Below are 19,943 nucleotides of genomic sequence, written 5' to 3' on the forward strand. Positions count from 1 at the left end.
CTCCGTCATTACCGGAAAAATTACCTCTCGCAGCAAGATATGGAACGGTATTTGGCAAATAACATGTACTTATCAGTACTCGTTATAATTAGTATTCAGTACACGTTGGAAATTGACATTTATTCAAATCGAAGAACGGGACACAATCACTCCTTTATTGATCATCAAGTTACGGATCTGAAAGCAAGAAGGTGAATACACATCGTAACCTTTACTCCGTGGGCTTGACAAGTCCGTTTTGCCTTGGCTGGAATTCATGACAAACAGTACGCGTTGGAAGTCGACATTTGTTGAAATTGCAAGAACGGGACACAACCACCAGCAGCCCTTTGTTGACCATCAAGTTACGCATCTGAAGGCTAGAGGGTGAATATACATCTTGTGACTTTTACTCCGTGGGCGTGGGCGTGGTAAGTCTTTCTTGCCTTGGCTGGAATTCGTGACAAACAGGGGTTGTATATATGATGTACATTAGTCAGACTGATATTTATTTTCCATTTATCACAGTATTGAAGTCAATCTAAACTAAACCATTGTGTTCCATCAATCATAACTCACACTGTAGATATTGTACACTTTCTAGTCTACGAAGTACAAATTGCAATGAACTCCGAGTGATACTGCATGGCATCGATACATCACACATGAGTAGTGTGACACATGAGTAGTGTCCTACAATAAGTAGGACGGGGAGTCTTTTTCCCCATATAGCAGCACCATGTACGTGACTGCATATACTAGTATTAGTAATACATGGTTACAGGCTTGTTGGACACGCATATTATGTTATCAACAACCCACATACACATGTTTCATATTTTTCTTTCACGAGTAAAAAAGATTGACAGACATATTGTCTGTAAACAGTATGTTGTAAACGTTTCGGTCTCAAGTTCTGAATACAACACCAATGCACTAAGCTTTATTATGGCCGTCATGATTGTTTTCGTTTTCACTGCTAAATAGAATACACACGCAACACAACGGTATAATTTTCAAAAGGTGTTTCAAACTGCTCACACTCACTGTTGCTATTTTGCTAGACGACATGTTTGTGAAACGTATTCTGGTTTTAAAACTTTACAAAAGCGTCTGCAAACACTTTAATGTAGACGGGGGAGAATTGCTGGCCCGGCGATGACCTTTTTTCAGTCAGTTCCCTTCGGATCTACTTCGAGAGTTTTCGTGTATTTCAGGTCCCACATAGTCCACGTGATTTTGTGACGTCATAGAGACATCGTTAGCATTCATGCTATGACAAGCGTAGTCAACAGGTGAATAAAACTTAACAACATTGTGAAAAAATACATTGGTGATGGTTGTAATAGACATCAGTAAGCAAAAACTACAATCTACATGTCTCACATTTACCGATATATACTCAAACTATCTGACTATTGTCTGTGTTGGTGGGTATAAATGTAAGTATTATTTATTTGAAGTTTCCACCATGTTGTTTCAACTGCTCCTTAATTAATAGCAGTATAGTCCCAAACCCTTGGAAAGTTTCAACTGTCATACCAGTACCTACATGTAAAAGACCAGGTGCGCACTCGTTCAACGATTTAAGGGCTTAGTTAGTAAACACTTAATTGAAATCTTCAGTGGCCGAATACTTGGATCCCTTGCAATTTGCATATAAATGTCGAAGGGGAACTGAAGATCATGTAACTCTCACGTTACTTATTTATACGGTAGTTAACCATTTACAATGTCCCAAAACATATGTCCGTATCTTGTTCATTGATTTCAGTTCAACTTTCAATACGATGCAAACTTACACTTTATTACGGCGACTGTTTGATTTAAATGTGAACGGATACATCATCCATTGGATTCGAGATTTCTTTGTAATAGACCCCAAAAAGTGTTACATGTGTAATGAATGGAATTTTTCAGATAAATTTGTTTTGAATACAGGCGCACCTCAGGGCTGCGTGTTATCACCAGTGTTGTTTTCAATTTATACTGATGAAATGAAAATTTAAGATCCAGTTGTAAGTTTGCTCAAATATGCCGATTATATGGCACTTGTCGGCCTCCTGTTGAAAGAACGATCTCTAAATGAACATAATTTATTTTGATCATGTAGCAACCCTGCCAAGACTGGTGTAAATCAAGTTTACTGGAAATGAACGTGGCTAAAACTATTAAGTAAGGAACTGATAATAGAAAATGACAAACGTAGTGTCACATTTGAACCGGCTGTATTGAACGGTCAGTCTGTAGAAATCGTTGAGTGTTTCAAATATCTAGGTTTGCAATTGGATCAAAGCTAAATATCACTGAAAACACTAACTGTATTGTTAAGAAGGCAATGCAGCATATATTTTTACTGAGGAGGCTACGGAGTTTTGACGTCAGTCAAAATGTTCTTGAAAAGTTATGAGCCTTATAGAAAGTGTGCTAACTCAGTTTTAACATTACAGTGTGGTACGGCAACTTGAGTGTTAAAAATAGAACTAAACTGGCACGAGTTGTAAATTTGGCCGGGAAAATAATTGGTATGAAACAGAGTCAGCTCTATGACCTCTACAAACTCTCCGTCCACAGGAAAGCCCAAGCAATTGTTAGATACCTCACATCCTTTGTACTCGCAGTTTGATTTGTTGCCTTCAGGAAGACGATATAGAGTACCTTTAACTCGTAAGAACATTTAATAAAATCATTTATACCAAGTGCAATAACCATACTGAACTCAGACCTGTGATTTTAAGCTTCTGACAATTTTTGTTTTAAAGATCTACACTGAATTCGAAGGATACTTTTATTGGAAGACTGTAACTGTGATTGTTACTGTAATTATTTTAGTGTGTATATGTATTTTATTGGAAGATTGTAACTGTGTTTGTGATACATATACTGTAATTATTTTAGTGTGTATATGTATTTTAATGTGCCTTTTATATTTTGGTGAAGCGAAAGAAACATTTCCGTAAATGGACAATGAAGTTATAATCTAATTATATTCTATTCTATTGATTTACTTTCAGTCATGGGGAGGGTCATGTTTTACAAAATGGGACAAAGGAGAGGGTCACTTTTTACGAGGGTCATGTTTTACTTAACAGACCATGCGTGTTTTCCTGTCCGGTCCCCTTGTAAATACTGAAGGCTCCCTAATAGCGTAGGACATGACACCTACATAAAAAGTCAAATCAATCTATAGAACATGGTAAACTCGTCATTGAAAGGAGATTCATTACTCTCAGATAAATTCTGACGAATGCCAAAGTCAAAATTACTACTGTCTACGATTGCTTATTATACGAAACGGTCCCTCTATAACGTCATAATTCCCAACGTAATTTTGTTTCCTCATGAGCCACCGCCATATTACTATGTATAAATTCAAATTTTCTGAAACGAATTCCTTTGTTGAATAGGCCAAAGCAATAAATATCGATGGTTGAAGTGAGTGAGTGAGTGAGTGAGTGAGTGAGTGAGTGAGTGAGTGAGTGAGTGAGTGAGTGAGTGAGTGAGTGAGTAAGCGAGAGAGAGGTGTGAAAAAGACAAACATAAAGGAGGGAGGCAGAGGGAAGGGAGAAGACAGCGACTGAGACATCAGTATGGCAGGCAGAGGATGATGAGAGACAAACGATCGAGATATATAATAGTGACACAAGACAGACATATGTTTACATATGTAGACAGGCGTCTGTATATTGTATTACCATGCGTTTGTAGGTGTTTTTTCACTGATTCGAGACATACCAGGTGCCACTTTCAGGATGGGGTGGGGGGGGGGGGGGTGTAGTGACCAACTCCTCATTGCGTAGTAGTTAACGTTAAGTTTCCTATTGTAGGTCATAACTCAGACTACTGTGTTCTATAGTAGTCATAGGTTATAATTATGGACTGTAAGGTTGTGAGTCCAAACTCCTCCAAGCATAGTCAACACAGCCCGCACTTTAATACATCAGTTGATTAGTCACACGTACAGGTACTTGCATATAAGCATCTAATGTGGACATGGCCTGCATTATTTGTAGGAGATCGAGTGTCCCCGAAGCTAATCTGTAATTATATTTATTAAAATTTCTGCAAGCAATAAACTTTTGTGTCTCCCTAATATTCTGTCACCTCGAACGCGCAACACTGGAAAACATGCGCATAAGAGAAGCGCGCAACAGTCGAAATAACTTCAGCGGGCAATAGTGCCGGCATTAGTCTTTGCACGCGCGGGCAATATCACCACGCGGGCAATTGTCTATTTATTACACCTGTCACCTCGACATTCTTACACAAGCTGTGATTGGTCAGACTCGAATCACATGATCTTCTTTAAATAGACTATTGCCCGCGCGGTGAAATCCATAATTTCAAAATTAACCACATGCAAATACCGTCATTTTGTTTTGAAACTACTCAGAAAAAAGGCTTCGCTGCAATAATTGTAGACTAAGTATAGTATTACTTTTTTATTTTGAGCTTTGATTTTTTTAAACTCATTGCACTACTTTTTAATGCAAATCCGGAACGATAAAAAAGTTAAACAAAAAACAAAGCTCAAATTCAAATTCAAGTTGAAAAACTAACGCTACAATTATTACAGCTGAAATACTCAGTTGAAACTATATGTGTACGTGTTGCGTAAAATTAGCGGGCGTCCTTGTAGGTCCGTCATATACTTTTCTCAGTATAGAGGAATACACAACAGTGTCATGTTTTACATTGTATATTATGGCTTCCTCTTTCAAAATGAAAGTTGACGACATTTGTTTTGTCATTGTGTTTTTTGCCTTTATATTATTATATATACATCCATTGTGTAATTTTGAGTTCAAACAATGTACTCTCTACTATATTATAGCATCTGACCAGATAGTTCGATGAGTCCAGGAAGAGAGAATGGTGATGAAGATCCTGATTACGAATGGAAGAAACAGAACGAAGAAGAAGAAACCAATCCTATATATCAATTGGTGAAATCAAAAAATGGCGGGTCTTTGCTATCCAAGTACGACACAGCTGAAAAAATTAAAAACGAGCTTGAAAATGAATTCCTCTACGACGATATTGGTGATGGCGAACGTACACATACTATCACAAAATCAGAATACATCAGCTACCTACAGGATCGCGCAAAGTTGATGTCAGTAAGTGTGTAGAAAACAATATGGATTAGCTTCAACTTAATGATTACTTTATCAACGAATCGCGATTTCTGTAGCACCCAGTGACAAGTTGGTATCTTGAGACTTGATTCGAAATCTTGTTTTAAAATGTCACAACAATTTGAGAGGAAACATGTCATTGCATGCCTACATACAAAATAATACGATAGATGGCAAGCCAAAATCATGTGCTCTGACAAATCTGATACATATATTTGTTTTTTGCAAAAAAAGGGGACAGTGGTCAAGGAGAGGGAAGTACGCGAAACATTCGACAGGCGTCAACGAGTTCAATTCTGTGATAAGTTCCAAGACCACGAAGCTTGCTGGCGGCTTGATAAAAGGGGAGGAGTTGGGGAAACTGCTTTACACCTCTGCTATCTGAAGAACACTGAGGAGCATAAAGCTGTTGCTAAGATACTAATCAAGCAGTATCCAAAGTTGGTTCTTGATATCTACGAAGGCAAAGAGTACTACGGTAAGATACTGGAATGGAACATGGTCTTCACAGTTTCGTTGTACCGATATCTTCTCAACTGAATTACATTGTGATAGATAAACATAATGACGAGAGTGTAAATTTCGGATTAATAGACCAGTAAATGATGACCTTATGAATGTATGTACTTATGTTATGGTTTCCATACCATGCAGATACATGTAAATAACACGCTAATACTTTCTTGCAGGAGAAAGTTGTCTACACCTTGCAATTGTACACGGAGACTTAGACTCGCTAACATTCTTGGTTGAAAATGGAGCTCGCGTCGATCAACGTGCTAGCGGACGGTTCTTTATGCCAGAGGAATCTCCCTTTGAAAAGAGAAGCTTTCTGGATCTCCAAGCCGTAGGACGTTTTTTCATGCCAATAGATGATAAGGACAAACAAGCCATGAGCACACATCCTAAGTACTTTGGTGATGCTTACTACGGGGAATACCCATTACATTTCGCTGCCAGCTTTGGTAACGAGGACATGTACGATCATTTGGTTAGCATGAGTAGTCAAGGCAAGACGAACGGTAGAGTGGATCCTAATGCACAAGACACTTTGGGCAATACTGTATTACATATGATGGTCATCCATAACAAAGTGGTAAGATGATTAATATAATTATTAAATATAACTTTTATCCTGATTTGTAAACTATTTACAACATATAACTGTGAAGCTCTTCGGTTGTGCTATCAATCACGTGATCAATGTATAATCAAGGAATCATACAAGGTGGTCTTAGTTATATCAGGATTTATCACACGAAAATTATTCAAATGTTTTCAGTGCTTTGTTTCTAATATTGACATGTTATGAAGAATACTTAAGAATGCTTTTTTTAAATAAAGGTGTGGATGACTGATATTTTCAATGATGACAGTTATGTGTGCAGTTCTGATGTTGATTAAACTTTTCATTACATATATTTTCATGGTCACGTGTAAACGGCGCCAAAATTGCACTGTAAATGTATCAATTTGGTATTTATACGTTCAGGCAATGTATAAACACGTTATGCAAAATCCAACGATATCACCAGATCAAAGTGTAGTCAACGTGGAAGGATTAACTCCACTGGCATTAGCATGTAAATTGGGACGAGGAAGACTTTTCCAATGTATGATTCACTCAAAAGGTCACCTACTTTGGCATTTTGGGAGACTGGTACGCTGTGTTGCCTACCCTTTGAAAGAACTCGACAGTATTAAAGCGAATGGAAAACTAAGTAAGGCATAATACTTATCGTTCTCACCATTTGTATGAGTGTTTATCATGGACATCCATCTTTATTTTGGTAATCGTGAGGTCTCTTACCGATTTCAGTAAATACAAAGGTCAAAGGTCAAAGTATGAAATTTCCATTCTCCAGCATAGAGCTGACCAATACATCTTGACAATATGTTAATACAGGTCAATATCTGAGCAGTTACGAGTCTAAGAGATGAACAGCTTATAATCATGATATATTTGTGAATTACTGTTTCTTGCATTGCTCTAGACCCTGATTCGGCGTTAGCCATCATTGCCAATTCAGACACGGATGAACAGCTTGATATGTTAGGGGACGGTATTATTCATCTATTGTTGAAAGAGAAGTGGAACGTCTTTGCGAAGGTATGGTATTTCTATCAAACATATCACACCAGTGAACTCAACGGGAGGAATTTGCGACAATACTTTATAATGATGTGTAGCACAATATTGCACAAACAATAAAAAACCCATGCTGTCGATCATTTCAATATCCCATTTTTGTATATCATAATTATTCATTTTAACAAAGAGATATTTAAAGATTATTGTTTACTAGCACAGACACAGTAAATGTGAACTGCAAAGGTTTTACCTTAGCATTTGCCGTTTTGTGCAACAATTTACTCTAAAACAGAACACATCAAACTGTTTTAGAGTAAATTGTTGCACAAAACGGCAAATGCTAAGCTCTTATGACCAGGATTCAGTGTGTCTCAAACACGGATTGTGTGTGTCTTGAACAAGAATTGTGTGTGTCTCAAACACCCAAATGCTAAGCTTTTATGACAAAGAGTGTAACAACAATTTCGTTTATTTCAGCAAAAGTTTACAATTCGGTTTATTCTTGTCTTCGTTCACCTTGTCATATTTAGTCTAGCTGTATATCTACGACCTCAAGGTGACTTGATTGGAGGAACTGATATTAAAGATATAGTAAGTCAGTTTGATTATTTATTAAATGAAATGATTATTTGAAGTAGGTCTACACAAAATGAAAATGCAATACATAAAACCAAATCTACTATCATGGATAGTAATTGGTTATATATTTTTTAAAATAGTGTGAAGTGTTTTGACTGTGATAGGTGATCATCATGGCGTTGAGGCTGCAATCATGATAGTAATAAACGTAAAAATTTAACCAATACACACAACAAGCTGAGGGCCTTCGTTCTTTGTGATCATGTTCAAGAAACAATGCTTCTTGGCTTCTCCCAACAAGGAAAAAACGAAAGGAATGGACATATAACAAAACAAACAAACATAACATGCGTGCAGGCAAACAAACAAACAAACAAACAAACAAACAAACAAACACACACACACATGACACAGACAAACAAACCAGTTCTACATGTATCACCTACCTGTTCAAATTAGACCGTTTATTGCAGTCACGTGTACCGAAGATGTCTCACTCACACACACACACACACACACACACACACACACACACACACACGCACGCACGCACGCACGCACACACACACACACACACACGCACGCACGCACGCACACACACGCGCGCGCGCACTTGGACATTTGCGGTGAAATTGAATAGTTTGTGACGCTCCCATTTCTGTCATGTAGGTTCGTTACATTGCTGAAATCATGCTGATTATCAACAGTCTTGTGTATCTTGGATTTGAAATATTCAATATTAAGACTTTAAAGTTTGGATACTTCAAGTTAATGGTAAGTACAGATATCGATAATAATGAGAAGTTTAAAACAAACAAGATCATACATCTAACTGTATAAACCTAATGTACGCTTGACTTGCTTTAAATTTGTTCATTTGATATATCTTTGGTCTATTTGTAAATGCCGTCTATTACTAGTAGTTTGTCGTTTATGTGATTATGTCTATCGTGTTTGTGAATTTTGATAGATTTGTTTTTCTGTTTTAGTTGAATGTACCAGCCAAGACCTTGTTTCTCTTGTCTTGTGTTCTGATATTACTGTGTGGTATATGTAGAGTCACATCAAGTCGTTATACTGAAGATATCTGCGCCATATTTGCTGCTCCAATGGCATGGGGATATTTACTCTTCTTTTACAAGTAAGGGGCGAATCTGTCGAGACGGCCATGTATGTATGTATGTATGTATGTATGTATGTATGTATGTATGTATGTATGTATGTATGTATGTATGTGTGTGTGTGTGTGTGCGTGCGTGCGTGCGTGCGTGTGTGTGTGTGTGTGTCGCACAGAATTTCATATAAAATGGCCTAAAGATACAACGACAGTAATATTTAATATACTATAGTTCAATGAATAATAATTCATGTTTCTGTGCAATGTTCTACAACACGTATTTCATGATATTCACTGTTTATTGAAACGTTGATGTTCTTGATGACCTCAGATGTGAGCATTCATATGCATTCACCATTCATGACATGCTTGTAGTTTTTGTTCATTCAAATGTGAAATCCTAACTTCTAACTCCCACATGGAATTATTGTCCATAGAGGGTTAGAGTGGCTTGGACCGTCTGTTATAATGATTTACAAGATGACTGCAGGAGACCTCTTTCAATTTAGTATTATCTTGATCACTACGCTTTCAGCATTTTCACCTGGTAAGTTTATAATAATTAGGCCATTTATTACATGTCTTCATGATACCACACCCACCCCCACCCAAAACCCCTCCATCTTTCTCCTTGTACAGAGCTTTTAATTTTGGATATTTTTGACAATTGAGTATCTAAGACAACATATCATCTCTTCTGTAATCATCGAAAAAAATACCTCTTTAAAAACAGCCAAAATACATTAATTGTAAGACAGCCATGTCTTGAATTTTCTCTTCTAGCTTTCTATCTGTTATTCTTAGACATCGGGAAGAAATTGGAATCATTTGACACTTGGTACGGTACCTGGATGTATGTTTTCCATATGACCTTTGGTGAATTCCAAGTGAGTGATCAATGGCAGTGTATTTAACCATAGCCCGTTTAGACCATGCAATGATACATTCTTCGAGTCTGTTCATTTACTCGTCCTTACATTTTACTGACATACACTCAAGAACAGTATTGTCTTGAATGCGACTCGGTGGTTACGTTTTCCTAGTTTATGGAATGCAAAATAGTACTGATACGAATTAGTCATATTTGAAATATATCTAGAGGAGACTTGAATTTCAAAGTTCGAAATGTAACAATGCGAAATGTAGAACATGCTAATCTGTAATAACTAATCATAATCGAAAACACAGGTGTATGACATTGTTATCATTGAAATGTACAAGTACGTGTAGGAAGACTTACAAATTGTTATGAACTGACCTCATCTATCTAAACGATTATATTATTTGTTCTCATTCCAGAGTTTATTCAGTGGCGAGGTAAGCATCAGTATATATAGGTTAGTCTGTAATTAAGTTAAAGTAAAGTAAAAACCAACACACACACGTACAGGTTCAAAGAGTGTGGCGACAACGGTTTCCCTGATATCTGTTTTTCATCACACTGTTTGGACATCCAATTGTGATATCAATGGCATGTGTGGTAACCATTACGGTTAATATTCAATGGTAGCCTAGCTGGAATTAATTAATATAGAAACATTAATGAAATTGAGTACTAGGAACGTAAATGAAAGACAAAAAACATCGGAATGGACTGATAAAGATTTAAACCTCAGACTACTATAGTGGTCTCGGTTTTAACTAACCCGTTGTACACATACTTTTAACAAAATGTAAGGCTTGCGAACAAGCCCTCTTGACTTAAAACCGATGTGTCGTATGGGATCATACTTTAGATATGGTACAGCATTCATAGTTGTTTTGTTGCATTTTGTTGTGATAATGTTTATTATGGACGATGATTGTTGTAGAGAATTCATTTACAGGACGATGATGAAATCGAAGACAGTAGAAGCCCAATCTTGACAAAGATTATTTTCGTTATGTTCATGATCTTGGTTCCTATTTTACTCTTGAGTATGTTGATCGGTAAGTTTGATATGTGTATCTTTGCATCGATCGGTACTGTGCCTGTCCAACTTTAATACCAAATTACACTCGAACTTTACAGTGTATTTTGTATAAATTAGGCAACTATCAATTTGGAAGATTGTGTTGAGGAGCCACCTGTACAGTTAGTCTATTACATGTTTAAAACTTAATATTTGCGATTTTACTGCCCGTGCTTTGACCAAATATATCATTTTTTTTCACTGTGTTCTTTTTGACAGCAATGATGACAAATACCTATCAAAGGGTCAAAGTTCGATCCCGGAAAGAGTGGCAGAAACAGGTTGGTTCATTTCCGATTATCTACAACTAGACATTGCCAGTCTTACATGCAGAAGTTTTGAATCCGCATCTACATAAAGTGACCAATCAGAAAGCGGATTAAACTTTATCTAAGTAAATTTATGCAGTTACAAGGTTTTTACTTTGGTCAAAGATTGATAACTTACAAGTTATAGTTATGCTGTGAAAACACATGTCAGAAAATATTATGCTATGAAACTAGGCAGCCACAACATTTCTGTCGCCTTCACTGTTCAGTGCTAGTGAACGCGATACATGTAGTTGTTGTTGTTGTTGTTGTTGTTGTTGTTGTTGTTGTTTTTTTTTGTGTTTTTTTTTTGGGGGGGGGCGGTAATGATCATACAGTATTTTCATGGGAAAAAATATTTATTTTGGCAGTGGGCGAAAGTCATTCTTGTATTAGAGCATTCTTGTCGAGAACAAGACCTCGGTCAATACCAAAAGAACTACTCTATCGACTTAGCTGGTCTCAAAAAAGAATGTACACCGGAAGGAAATATTTGCCGCAATGATTCCAAAGGAAGGTGAATCGTTTTTATATTCTCTTAGGCATGATGCGTTAACGTTTCAATGTAGACTGTTCTTCATCATTATCGGCTTAAAAATATATGCATTTTTTTTCATTTTCATTTGTTATTTTTCTACAAACCAGATAAAAGTAAGTCTCTTAAATCGAGTTATTTTGCCAAATGTTTCTCACTGTGATTCACATTTTTGAATTTAATAAAACTTAAGATAATTATATGATATACCCGGTGATATTGATTTTCTGAAAACACAAATCTCGTATGAACTATGCCAATCGGAGGTGTGGAGCGAACGTTTTCTGGGTGGCAAGTAACAATAAATTATGTCTGACTCAAAATTCTCATTTTAATTATTAAGTTCTGACAAAACAAACTGCAGCTGTAGAATCGATGATGAAGTTGGTGACGAATACCAAGCTGGGATTTTGATAACTGAAAAGGCTGTCAAAGAAAATGGAAAGACCCCAACAGAAACGTGGAAACAGATTGGGGTGAGACATCAATAAATAAATGAGTTTATATCAGGCGAGCAATTCAACTTAAAAAGTAGCCGAGAGCTTTTGCTGCGATCCTCGTCAGAATAAAGAGAACAGAGGAAAACAGATCGAAAGCTAATTTGTTATTAATTTTGTAATTGTGAATGTTGTTTGTGTCATCAAACATGAGTAGGTATTTCTGCATATATTGAATTGTGTGTTTGTATACTCAATGGGCTGATTATAATACCAATGTATTTGGCCATGGATTTCAACGGTAATATAAAATTTGTAATTATGTAATATCTGTAACAATATCTGTTCATGATACTTATTCAGATTGTATTTACTTTCATAGGTGATCGCTAGAAATGCAAGGCAGAAATTGAGTAATCAAAAAACCAAAGGATCAAAATAAAGCAACAAGACAATAGGATAAGATGGATTGGTAAAGAACCGTTGCACAACACATACTGGTAACAAGATCCTTAATAAGACTGGAGTATAAACAACACTTGGAAGCAGTAATAATAGTATTCTAAATCGGTTCCTGTCGATAAACGTGACGGTGATATAATATCAATAAATGTACGTCGCTCAGGTCTTCCTCTCGATTCGACGGTAATTTCGTTTGTTTTCCAGCTCCACACAGTAGTTCGCTTCAACAATCGTATAAAATGTAAGAACTGAATTGAAGTGTGACAAGGATATTGATACGCGCATTCACTCAAACTCTGACTTGAGTTTTTCCAGGAAGGGTCTACTTACTGGTCACGTACCGGAAATGCTTTAAAGTAAAGTGCAACGAGGACCAGACGAGGACATTTACTTGAGCACCATCGTCGTAAACCACACAGCCTCTTTATTACGGCACTGTCCAAGACAGTGTCGCGGAAGAAATATCAGCTCTGGTTTGCCAGAATACATGAGCACTTAATCAAACATTGCAATGATTTTTACTCATTGTTGCTCAAGGCAGTGCATGTACATGTAATGATGTTTATTTGGATTCATCATTCCCTCGGAAGTATAAGACGAGTATGATCATGGTCCCCAAAATTGTCAGCATTGAATAGCGCCCCCTTTCGACCAAATCTACAAATACTGTTTCATTTAACAACTATTACTCGGTGGTGATACAGAGCTGTCGCCATTTCATCAGAGTGCTGAATATAAGAAAGTTGCATAGCCATAAGTAACACAAGCAATAAAAATCACACATTTAAATTTTACAAGAAATTTTATTTACTAATTGTTCAATAAGACATGAAGCTCTTTGAAAGGTTCACCCTGATGTTGGTTTGAAAACAGTGGAAGAAAATACATGGCTGCCTTAGCCTTATTTTACTTTCTAATTAGTGTGATTTACACATTTACTGTCTGTATATCAAGAACTTTTTCAAGGCAAAATACCTGAGTGTGAGTCATTGAAAATATATGTAAATGCTGCTAGGACCAGAATAAGATAAAAACTTGTCAGGACAAAATGCCCTAAATGTCCTCCCCAGTCCAATAAGTAGCTGATGTTTCGGGAATTTGAAAATCATAATTTACAATATCTTTTGGAGACTTTCAGTATCAGCGAGTATAGTGTGAGGACTTGGCTCTTTGAAAGGTCATTCCTGAAATAACGGCTATTTTCAATTTTACTGGACTGAGGACATTTCCTGTCAAGTCTGTGTCTGTAAAGCAATCAATTCTCTGTACATCGTCTAAGGAATATTTAGGTGACTGTTATCTCTTATGAATTAAAACAGAATTAGAAGCATCCATGAAGTCACAGTGATTCAAAGCTTTGGTTCTGTTTGTTCAGTAAATAGCAAGAGATGACAGTTTGGCCACTAAAGGCATTGTTTAGAAGCAGATGTTTGGAAACAAGACCAGAATCAACAAGTACTGTGGTATAAATTGACAACTGTCTTGTTCCAGTGATTGACAGCATAAGTCAATTGAATACTTAATGAACTGAAATACTTTGACTTTCTTCATGTACTGCCATACTGTTGGCATCCATGTTGAAAATGCTAACTCTTGTTTTCCTGACTGGGGTTCCCACCATACAATATGGATAAACAGAATATGGTATACTGAATATGGAATAATCACGGTTTAAAATCATTCAAAAAAGTTGATTCAGGCCTTAGTCCTTTATTTTTATGTGTCGATTTATTCATACTCCTATGAAATTAGTATCAATATTATGTACAATTTATTTCAAATATGAATACATTAACTCATATTAGATAAAGGATTTAGACCAGAAATGTCAGTTTTTCTACAATATTTTGGATTATAGTTGTATTTTACTATGATTCTATGTCAATACCTAGTACCATGAGTACAGTTTTCATTGTTACTTTAAAATCTGATTGCTGCAATTCATCTTGAAGATTTTCTTTTAAAAGCAGAATTTCAAAATCATCAAATCATCCTTAAAACATCTACAAATCACACACTGAATTATTTGTAAGGAAAAATGAGACAGACAAGTACAGGTAAAAATTTGCCAAGATACTAACAGAGATTTGAATGGAAAAAAGTGAAATTGCATTGTATGTGTACATATTTTATAGTCTTGTTTCATAGTGTTTGCCAATATACATGTAATAACTTTCTTGGTACAATTACTGAAGACAATATGTCACATTACATTGTGTTTGAGGATTTTGGGAAAAAATTACTGTATTTTCTTTCCCCGACCAGTACCATCGTACTTTGCCTGTGCATTGGTCAGATTACTAGCAGCTTGGATTATCATAATAAATGGAACTAAGATCCAAAAGAAATTAAGAAAAACAAAATAAAACCAGAAATAAAGTGGGTGCCACATTTCACTGTGTATAAAACCATCTCGGTATTCTGTTACAAAGTACAGGATACAACCTAGAAAAGATGGAAGAAACCAGATATGAGTTAGAAAGTGAAAAATATGAGTATTCTGCAAGTTGATAATAATTTCTATGGTACAATATATTTTGAAGACAGAGACAGTTCTTTATAGGTGTCTATTGTATAAAACGTCTATATTTTTAGCTATTATTTCAGACACTGTTTGTATGAATCATTACAATATTTACTCTAATTTGAAGTGTCTGATCTGTGTATATAGAGAATCAGAGAGTACTGAGTACTATGATGTGAAGGCCATAAAGGGTTTTACAGACCTTAGGACCTAAATTGTCAAACCTATTTTAACACTTCCTAATTATCAAGGTAGCTATTGAGAGCCTAGGTAATAATACCAAATAACATTCAGAGAATCAGTAGGAAATTCATATTATTGCAGCATACACGACATGCTTGGATTTACGGTCTAAATAATATGATCAGCTATTAGTGATACCAACTGACTGTGAGTGTAATTATCAGCAATTAGCGATACCAACTGACTGTCATTGAATCAAACAGCTATTAGCGATACCAACTGACTGTGAGTGTAACTAACAGCTATTAGCGATACCAACTGACTGTGAGTGTAACTAACAGCTATTAATGATACCAACTGACTGTGAATGTAACTAACAGCTATTAGCGATACCAACTGACTGTGAGTGTAACTAACAGCTATTAGCGATACTGACTGTGAGTGTAACTAACAGCTATTAGTGATACTAACTGACTGTGAGTGTAACTAACAGCTATTAGCAATACTAACTGACTGTGAGTGTAACTAACAGCTATTAATGATACCAACTGACTGTGAATGTAACTAACAGCTATTAGCAATACTAACTGACGGTGAGTGTAACTAACAGCTATTAGCAATACTAACTGACTGTGAGTGTAACTAACAGCTATTAATGATACCAACTGACTGTGAATGTAACTAACAGCTATTAGCGATACCCAACTGACTGTGAGTGTAACTAACAGCTATTAGCAATACTAACTGACTGTAATTGTAATTATCAATGTCCATCAATAGATTAATGTCAACACATTTTCATTTTTCACAATGTTGGTGCTGTTGTAATAAGGTCACAGGATCAGGGCTTTCCAGTTATTTTTCATAAATTTCATAAAAACAACTAAATTCTGCAAACTATACTCACCATAACATTGACCAGTTGATACCAACATTTGTACAATGTATCTGTATGGTTTTCTTTTCAAGGTGGCATACACTACAAGAAAACAACCTGGACCTTCTACAAAAGCTGTTATGGTCTCCATACACACAGTGAAATTATCAGAACTGTCAAACAAAAATATAGCAGAGAGTAAATAAATATTTTTGAATAATTAATTATAATATGAACTTCAGAAAGAATTACTAATATTACCTGATTGTAGTGAATATTAGTCTCTAGATAATACATTTCGTTGTATGCTGAAATCATGACACCTTTATCACTGTACTGTCTGAACCTGCTGACTAAAATCTAATTTTTTAAATAAAATTATCACCTGAGTGAGAGAAATAGACAATAGTAATGAAAGTACAAACTTACATAATATACCGACTGTCTCCTTTGCCATATTCTTTCCCTGTTTAAGAAATTGAAACAGAATATTAATAATGAAAATCACATGAAAAGAATTTACTATTATTGATAATAAATCAATGTACAACAAATTATGCCAGGTTTGTCATTCTTTTTATGGAGGCTCTAAACTATAGCATTGTCTTTTCACAAAATATGGTGATTTGAAATAGTTTGAACAATGTCATCAAGTAGTGAAGCCTTCACAGTGTCCACTCATCTAGTAACATTCACAATTTAATAAAAGACATATTTTCTCCATTCCACTGAATGAATGAATGACTGACTGACTGACTGACTGACTGGTTGTTTAATTTCAAATAATCACACACACAAATATTGACATGCAATTAATGTTACAAATCATGTGTGACAAATTAGTATATGTCTAAAGTGTGCACACTTTTGTTGTAGTCTTCAAGTACTCCCATATACATTTATATCATGCATTTTGCCACAGGTACTCAAATCAATCTGTATGATTTAAAAAAAAAATGTATGGTAAAAAAGACTTTACCATACATATTTTTTTTAAAATCATACAGAATGATTCGAGTACCTGTGCATTTTGCGTTATTGCTTTAAATGAATCTAAGATGAACACTATGATGACTCCCATATAGTAGCTGTATCACTCTGAACCAAATGTAGACTCTCTCACAGTCCTCAAAGCTTCGCATAAATGGCTAAAACTTGGGTTGCTTTGTAGAAATCTACTGCATAATTGCACTCATGTACTAGTATCCCAGTATCTCTAGCCCTGTACTGTGTGCCCTCATCGATCACATAGAGCTAATATTTTGTTGATGTGTTAGGCGAAGCAAAATGTTAGCCCTATGTGATCAATGAGGGCACACAGTACAGGGCTAGGGATACTGGGATACTAGTATATGAGTACAATTATGCAGTAGATACAAAACAACCCAAGTTTTAGCTATTTATGCGAAGCTTCACGGACTGTGAGAGAGTCTAAACCGAATGGTACATCCCAAGGTTCGAACAAAGGCTTTTAGTGGAAAGGCAAATACAACTTGCCTTCAGTACAACCACAGACAAGTAAGAAACTAACTAGTCTGTGGTACAACACTGAATAATATTCATATAGTCAAAAAAGAAATAAAAATCACACTATAACGGTAACCAGTTAATAATAAGTTATAAAATTGCGGTATAAATACGTATTATGTATACTTACATAATTGTGACATAACGTTTTGATCACCAGCTAACACATCATGAAATACACTAAAATATCCCTCCAAGAATAAATGAATGAATCCGCACAGACAAAACCAGCATAGGTGTAGCCGCTGTGACAATGCCAATTGTTTCTTCGACCGTCCACTTAAAATCCATGTTGCTACTAATATGACCCCAAACGACCCGAAAACCATAACCAGTAACTGTAACTGGTTCATTTCATTCGCTACATAGCTAGGAATCACCAGGTCACGGGGCCAATACGGATGTGAGACGTTAGCTTTCGCCATCGTTGTGTCCGAGATCACCTGCAAATAATCGCAGTGCACACTCTTCACAAGCAATAAATGTACTCAGATCCTTTTCACCTGTGCAAATGGCCTCGTACCTTGCCCTGTCAGCACTACACCGGTGGTGATTCACGAAAAACCCGCGTGTATTCTGCCAGGTACAAATGACAAATGAGATTGATTGGTTTATACGTACTCGCGCGATGGCTGAAACCATTTCTGAGAAGGGGTGACCGAATTTCGCAAATTGGAGTGGTGTCATAGCATAGCTAGCTAAATGTAGTTGAGAATAGCCAATTTTGTTAATTTTGAAAGCAATTATTTTCAGTTATTGAACATAACAATAGCGAAATCGGGTGTTATTAGCCAACTAGTTATTAGAGTTGGGACCAGTTGAGACAGCATTATTTGTCAACCCACAAATACGAAATCCGTTGGACCGTACTAGGCAATTGCAAAGGGATGACTGGGTAAGAAATACGCGTAGTACAAACCCACAGACACTTGTAATCCTACATCGATAATGCGTGAAAGGGGTAAATAACACGAGTTTCTAGGATCCTAGAAACCTGTGTTACTAGTATTTTAGCCCTTTCACATAGTATTGGCCAAATATGTCAATATTATCGATTACATTCTGAAACGTATCTCGGGTCACGAGTAGCTGCAATAATTGTAGCGTCTTGTTGCGGTTTTGTTTTTTTTCATCTGTTTTGGTGACTTTTTAAGTTTTTGTGTTTAACCGTGCTGACTAGGCTGGGGGTCAGAATTTATGGTGGGTGGGTGGGTGGGTGGGAGAAATTATTTTGGTCAATAAATTTTTCACCCCCCCCCCCTTTGCGTTTTCAAAAAAATTCATCCCACCCCCGAAATGAACCAAAGAATTTTCGTATTTCGCTCCCCCTTTCAGAACATTCAATTAAACAAAACACGGGTAGTACAAAATGAAAACACCATAATAAAAAACAACAACAACAACAACAACAACAACAACAACAACAACACGCATACATTTTATTCTACACACATATATATCCACAGGCCTGCATACTTAACTATTTTACATGTACCAATATCAACGTCCCTAAAATTATAGACAGTATAATAATTTTACAAACATTAAATGCCATAATATTGTTAAGTATAAAGACCTGTGTGTATATACATGTAGTCATGCGTTTATGTTGTTTTCATTTACTCACGCATTTTGTTTATTTGTACATATTTATTCTTTTATATTTGTTTGTACTATGGTTCCTGGGCTCCCTGTGATTCCACGTAGTTCAGAGTACATGTACACTGCCCTCTATACCCAAGGACATTGTAGGTTGTGCCATGTTTGCTCACATCACTGTTGGTATCTATTCCACTATGGCAGACTGTCATTTACTTGTTGCTAAAGGCATGGTCAGGTTGCTAGGAATATTTGTGCCAATAAGTCTTCGTTCTACAGCTATATCTTCTGATAGGCACCTATGAGTTTGATCCAAGTGTGATGAAGCAATACATGGCTTGATTTCCTAATTTACCTCTATTTCCTTCGTATATTGCCTCATTTGTTCTTGATTTCTTCTTCTTCCACCTTGAACCCTAGCTGGAGAGGTAGGAGGCTAGGCCAGCAGTTTAATGATTTGGACACTGACATCCTAATTTGTGTAGATTATCAAAGGCTCACCACAAACTAACCGGCCAATTTTAGCTAGGTTGTAATTTTCACAATCTTGTCATGCGTACAATTACATATCATACATAACACATCAAGATAGTCTGTACCAAAATATACAGCTAAAATGATGTTGGTTTGGTGT

General features: G+C 36.2%; 2 protein-coding genes across 2 annotated transcripts; one reads left to right on the forward strand and one right to left on the reverse strand.

The window, feature by feature from the left end:
- The first annotated feature begins 248 nt into the window (after window positions 1–248).
- On the forward strand, window positions 249–14,294 carry LOC144437810 (transient receptor potential cation channel subfamily V member 5-like). Its single transcript, XM_078126840.1, has 18 exons — window positions 249–366; window positions 4,814–5,099; window positions 5,352–5,595; window positions 5,807–5,917; window positions 5,990–6,213; window positions 6,610–6,838; window positions 7,112–7,227; window positions 7,687–7,800; window positions 8,458–8,562; window positions 8,778–8,929; window positions 9,343–9,452; window positions 9,689–9,792; window positions 10,205–10,222; window positions 10,732–10,834; window positions 11,077–11,138; window positions 11,537–11,682; window positions 12,044–12,176; window positions 12,520–14,294. Exons 2-18 carry the CDS (start codon window positions 4,833–4,835, stop codon window positions 12,577–12,579), a joined length of 2,298 nt encoding a protein of 765 aa, XP_077982966.1. The 5' UTR covers window positions 249–366; window positions 4,814–4,832; the 3' UTR covers window positions 12,580–14,294.
- Window positions 14,295–14,539: 245 nt separating this feature from the next.
- On the reverse strand, window positions 14,540–18,135 carry LOC144449949 (3-beta-hydroxysteroid-Delta(8),Delta(7)-isomerase-like). The gene is made up of 4 exons (XM_078140867.1): window positions 17,841–18,135; window positions 16,613–16,649; window positions 16,214–16,356; window positions 14,540–15,044 (listed from the first exon to the last, which is right to left on the reverse strand). The coding sequence occupies exons 1-4, from the start codon at window positions 18,133–18,135 to the stop codon at window positions 14,839–14,841; spliced, it is 681 nt and encodes a 226-aa protein (XP_077996993.1). The 3' UTR covers window positions 14,540–14,838.
- Between the last annotated feature and the right edge of the window lie 1,808 nt (window positions 18,136–19,943).

The sequence above is a fragment of the Glandiceps talaboti genome, chromosome 1 (assembly GCF_964340395.1).
Source record: "Glandiceps talaboti chromosome 1, keGlaTala1.1, whole genome shotgun sequence".
Lineage (NCBI taxonomy): Eukaryota > Metazoa > Hemichordata > Enteropneusta > Spengelidae > Glandiceps > Glandiceps talaboti.